This window comes from Triticum dicoccoides, chromosome 7A (assembly GCF_002162155.2).
Source record: "Triticum dicoccoides isolate Atlit2015 ecotype Zavitan chromosome 7A, WEW_v2.0, whole genome shotgun sequence".
Taxonomy (NCBI): Eukaryota; Viridiplantae; Streptophyta; class Magnoliopsida; order Poales; family Poaceae; genus Triticum; species Triticum dicoccoides.
Genome location: NC_041392.1, coordinates 693,052,892 through 693,058,986, shown reverse-complemented (window position 1 = coordinate 693,058,986; position 6,095 = coordinate 693,052,892). Strand labels below are relative to the sequence as shown.

Below are 6,095 nucleotides of genomic sequence, written 5' to 3'. Positions count from 1 at the left end.
GGATTTCCAGCATCGCTGGCTACCTGGGAAGATGAAGTACCTCTCCATGCCAAATTTCCTCGAGCTTTGGCTTGGGGACAAGCCAAGCTGCAAGGGGGAGGGAATGTCACGGGAACCACTGGAGGCCAAGGCCCAGCATCACCAGCCCGGCCCAAGAGGATCTCCAAGCCCAACCGACAAGTGACGGGGCCAGTGTGGAGAAAGTGAGACTACTTAAGACGAGACAAGCCACTGGCTAGGGTATCGTTGGATCACAGACTGGCGGCGCCGTTGGGCAATGTATCTTCCTCCTTCCCTGGCTCTCTCATCCCGATCCCCCTCTTCTAGGAACCCTAAACACTTGTATCCTTGATTCGAGCCCGCAAGAGTGAATCCAGTTGCCTAGACTATAGATCCGTGTCATCTGGTAATCAGAGCCTCCAATTCCACCAGAAATTTCTCTTCCGCATCGCGAACTGGCGTCGAAGACGCGCAGCGTCAAGGAGATCATGGCGGGGACGGATGCAACGCAAACACGAAGGAGGCGGACGTGGCGGGTTATGCGATTGTGAACGGAAACATCGGCAGCTCCTATCACCCGCGGTTCCCATCGAGCCACAACGACCGTGACGTCCGCGACGTCCAAGCGGCGGAATTCGACAAAGAAGACTAGCACATGGGAGACGGACACGTCTGTCTCCTTGTGGGCATGTCCGTGGCCCATGTCTTTCTCTTCCTCGCCGGCGACTAGCAGCTTCATTTCGCAGAGCTCAGGACCGGCAAAGATGCTGGACATGGAACATGGACGCTTCCACGGCTGGCAAAAATTTCGACTAAGCTAAAATTTTATGTTAAAAAAATGTCATGTACACTTCTGTTAAATGGAATATGTTTAAAATGTCATGAAATTGGTCCGGTTTAAATGATCGTCCGGTTTCTTCAAATACCGTTTAAAATGTGATCGGATGTTTGATGGATAGGGTTGGATGGCTTGCTCATGTATCACTGTCGTGGTTGGATAATAGGTCCGTTTTAGGGGATAGCGTTGAAGATACCCGAAAGTCTTTATTCTTGAAAAACTCTACAATGCTATAAGACTTTTTGGAGATACCTAATATTAATCTAACAATCTGACTTGAAATGTGTTTTTATCAGAAAAAATAATTTATTTGGAAAATTCTGTAAACCGTTAAATTCTAACTTAACATTGGTGCTTAACCACGTTGGAAAGAAATACATTAGAAGAAAATGCAACGTCCGTTTAAGAAAAGACAAACTTCACACAATACATGTATAAGCAGCAGAAAAGTGTGGTTCACATCAGCTAAGCCCACATAATCTAGGTCTCATCCCATCTGGTGCATCAGATGATAAGCTTGACTGACGTGTAACGTGCCCGTATGCGGCGCTTTTCGACCGAGGACTCGCCATCGTAAGTAGTAAAATCAGCAATGAAAGCTGTTCTAGTGTGCTTGACCGCTTTACGTACAGGCCGTCGCATATATCTTTTGTTATGTTAATCAGCGAGAAAGCAGTGTGTGTATAACAGTATATGCTAAGCGAAATACAACCAAACAAAAGTGAAAAGGAACAATGCAAGCTGTAAGGCGGTTCTATACGTGCACGCCATGATATATATTTTTTTGTCAGGGTTAATAACCACTCTTTGCTGATGGCGAGGCGGCGTGGTTCCTGTGAGCCTGAAACGTACGTACGCGAACGCATGGCTTTGCCGGCGGCTGGTGACCCGCTATTAAACCCCCATCGTCTTGCACACCAGGCATCCACCTCCGTTCGACTGTGGTAGACGCCATGGCAGCCACAGCGGCGGGTGAGAACAGCAGGTTAACTGGGGTGAGAAAGAAGGGGGATGGCAAGTTCGCCGCAACTATGAAGCACCCGGTGACGAAGACGTTGTTGTGGCTGGGGACATACCAGTCCCCCGAGGTCACCGCGTGCGTGTACGACCTCGCGGCTAGGGAGCTGAAGGGCGCAAAGGCAAAGCTCAACTTCTCCTACCCTCCGCCGGCCAGACTGGTTAAGGAGGTGATCTTTGCACCGAGGCACCGCAGTCACGGTCACGACGCACCGCTCTTTCATGTCGTTACATTTCCACCCGACGCCACAGCACCGCCTCCACCTCCGCCCAAGCTGGTAGTTTAATTTCCCTTCCCCTTTGAAGCGCCCGCCGGCGACACCCCACCGGTGCCTTCATACCCGTTCCTGCACATGCCGCTTCCGGCACGAGCGCGTCTCGGCCTGTAGCTGGCGTAGGCACCTGCTCCACATCCACAATAGCCGATCCGACGGATGCAGATCGTGGCACAGGCCGAAAGCTGCTTAAGCTCCTCAAGGGAACCCCTAGGTGCTCCGTCTTTGCCACCTGGTGTTCAAGAAACCCAAGCTGTTCGTCGTTCCCATCACTCCTAGTGCTCCAACAGAAGGGACTGATGACAATTTCACCAAGCCATGGTATTTCTCTGATTCTCCTACTGTTTAGCCTCGGCTGTGCGCAATATGCACCGAGATCCAATAGTCGTGTGCCATCATAATATATCCAGAGGGAATCTGAATCTATCTATCATAGTATAAGTTACAAATGTATTTTCATTGTTGTTCTCATGTGTCGCTGCCATGTAATGGGTTTACTGTGGTGTTGTTTATCATCATGTAGTTTCCTTTTACCAATCATGTAATCTGTTCACTCTTGTCTTGTGTTTTGTTTTGGTGTGGGTGCACTCTTGTTTTATGTTACCATAATGTATTTTGAGTACAAATCATGTGATCAGTTTACTCCATTAGTTAATCAATATGTTGTTTAGTGTGGCGTTTGAGATAATTATTTTGAGGTGAAGAGAGAAAATATTGCTCAAACACCAGTGTTGTTACAATTTTTAGTGCAGAGTGAATAAGTATGAAATATGCAAATTCCAAATTCAGGAAATCAGGATAAAGGATCGAAGGACGCTGAAAAATAATCAAAGTCCATACTCTGATGTCATCCAAGCGTGCAGTTGTTGTAGTATATCATGAACAAAGTTTGTTGTAACCTTTAGAACTGAACTTAAATGGCCACTACCAATAAAATCCCCGACGGGTTTGGTAGTTTATGTCTTGAAGGCGAAATGAACATTAATCTCTATCAAGATTTCGCGGGTGATCGCGGCCATGAATTCTGGTACATATCACTCTTAACAGTACTAGAAGTATCCAAATGTATAGAAAACTATAGTAACACATGTCTGGTGATATCTAAAGTACTGACGGTTTTCCGTATATTAATTTTATTCAATAAGAATAATCTGAAAAAATGTAGAGCAGCAACCATTGCACGACCATATATATTTGAAGTGCAAAGTTATTAGTTGTCTTAACATGAAACGTTTTTATAATAATATTTGGGGCATTCTGTTGTAGTACTTATCTCTTGGATTAGCAGTATGCATATCATATAGCATATCCTTATTTTTCTTTCATGTACATGATGTTGTTGCATCATGAAATTACTAGTGGTTGTAGGTACATGTCCAATTGGGTTATTCCAGGTAATGATTGCAAATGTAGTCCATTCTAGTACTGACTCACATCTAGAGGTCTTTTACTTGCATTGTGTAATGTGTCTCAGATAAGTTTAGAGGAGAACCGATGATGTTCTTGAAAGGTTCAGCCTTGCTGGGTATGTAGAAGCAACAAGGTGTTTGAATTTGGTGCTAGGTTACTAGATAACATAGTTTCTAGGTCAAAAGCTTTGCTAGCCTTACACTAAAAACCTAAAATTGCATCTTTCTTGTATCTTTTGCTTTATTTGTCATAAATCACATATGCCACTTTTGGCAATAGATTTGGTTGTTGCCACACAAACCAATTGTGTAAAATCCTAAAAGCTCAATTGCAGAAAGCTTCCTCTGTGTGGATAGCGTTGCCAAACAAAGTCATTTAGATGGAAACCATAGAAACCAAAAACTCGTTTTTATGTGAAAAGCTTAGCACGCATTATGTGCATTCGTGAGCATTATATCCACATCTGATTTGTTGCTTTCTCTTTATATCAGTACCAACCATGCATCCAACTAATTTATGACATGTGTAATTTTTTAGTATCATGCTTTCACACACACATGCACACACGTGCATGGGGGCAGATATATACTTTGATGATTGAATACATTGTATAATACTATTGGCATCATATTTTCGTAGTGACGCATATTCTACACTATTTTGGTTCTTCAAATTTAGCAGAATAGCGTATTAATAACAAAATTATTTATTTCCGGGTGAAAACATATTACTCAAGCACAAAGGTATTACAATTTTTAAAGTAAACTGAAGAATTATGAAATATTGCAAACTAAAATTGAAAGAAAGACAACATAGTCCTAACTTGTCTACCATGTCGCGCAGACTAGTGAGCAACTAAGTAAATGTCTCTCATAAACTTTTGTCCTACACCACTGCGCAGGAAGTTGCATTGTGCACAAGTTTTGCATAATTGATCCAGAAACTCCATAATAGTATACACTACTACAGAACGGCCTAGCATTGGCGGGTCACAAATACATGTCCGCCATTGATACATTTTTCCCACGGCTAAGACGGTAAGAATTTACTAGTGGCGGGTGGCAATCTTTGCCCACCACGGTAGATAGTATAGTAGCAGATAATATTTCCCTCAGTTAAGAACCAAGGTTTATAGAACCAGTAGAAGACACCACAAAAACAAATGTAAGTAGTGCCTGCACACACACAAAGAAAATACTTGCACCCAATGCGGGCAAGAGGGTTGCCAATCCCCTTGTACTCATTAATTGCAACGCTTAAATCTAATAGTGGTGGATAGATAAAATAAAAGGGTAAATAAATTGCAGCAAGTATTTTTAAGGTTGTAGTATATATAAAGTGAATGGACCCGGGGGGGCATAGCATTCACTAAAGGCATCTCTCTCCTGAGCATAGTACAGTGAGTAAACAAATTATTATTGGGCAATTGATAAAATAGGCACAGTTATGATGATCCTAAAGGAAATATGTCCTAGAGGCAATAATAAAGTTATTATTTATTTCCTTATTTCATGATAAATGTTTATTGTTCATGCTAGAATTGTATTAACCGGAAACATAATACATGTGTGAATACATAGACAAACATAGTGTCACTAATATGCCTCTACTTGACTAGCTCGTTGAATCAATGATGGTTACGTTTCCTAACCATAGACATGAGTTGTCATTTGATTAACGGGATCACATCATTAGAGAATGATGTGATTGACTTGACCCATCCGTTAGCTTAGCACGATGATCATTTAGTTTCTTGCTATTGCTTTCTTCATGACTTATACATGTTCCTATGACTATGAGATTATGCAACTCCCGTTTACCGGAGGAACACTTTGTGTGCTACCAAACGTCACAATGTAACTAGGTGATTATAAAGGTGCTCTACAGGTGTCTCAGAAGGTAATTTCTGAGTTGGTGTATTTCAAGATTAGGATTTGTCACTCCGATTGTCGGAGAGGTATCTCTGGGCCCACTCAGTAATGCACATCACTATAAGCCTTGCAAGCATTGTAACTAATGAGTTAGTTGCGGGATGATGTATTACGGGACGAGTAAAGAGACTTGGCGGTAACGATATTGAACTAGGTATTGAGATACCGACAATCGAATCTCGGGCAAGTAACATACCGATTTCAAAGGGAACAACGTATATTGTTATGTGGTTTAACCGATAAAGATCTTCGTAGAATATGTGAGAGCCAATATGAGCATCCAGGTTCCACTATTGGTTATTGATCAGAGACGTGTCTCGGTCATGTCTACATAGTTCTCGAACCCGTAGGGTCCGCACGCTTAAAGTTTGATGACGGTTATATTATGAGTTTATGTGATTTGATGTACCGAAGGTAGTTCGGAGTCTTGGATGAGATCGGGGACATGATGATGAGTCTCGAAATGGTCGAGACGTAAAGATCGATATATTGGACGACTATATTCGGACATCGGAAAGGTTCCGAGTGATTCAGGTATTTTCGGAGTACCGGGGAGTTACGGGAATTCACCGGGAGAAGTATTGGGCCTTATTGGGACATACGGGAATAGGCGAGAGAGGCCAA

The 6,095-nt window shown here is 42.8% G+C and overlaps 1 protein-coding gene across 1 annotated transcript; it reads left to right on the top strand.

Moving 5' to 3' along the window:
- Nucleotides 1–1,788: 1,788 nt before the first annotated feature.
- On the top strand, nt 1,789–2,639 carry LOC119328468 (ethylene-responsive transcription factor 12-like). The gene has a single exon (XM_037601449.1). The coding sequence runs from the start codon at nt 1,792–1,794 to the stop codon at nt 2,140–2,142; it is 351 nt and encodes a 116-aa protein (XP_037457346.1). The 5' UTR covers nt 1,789–1,791; the 3' UTR covers nt 2,143–2,639.
- Nucleotides 2,640–6,095: the final 3,456 nt, after the last annotated feature.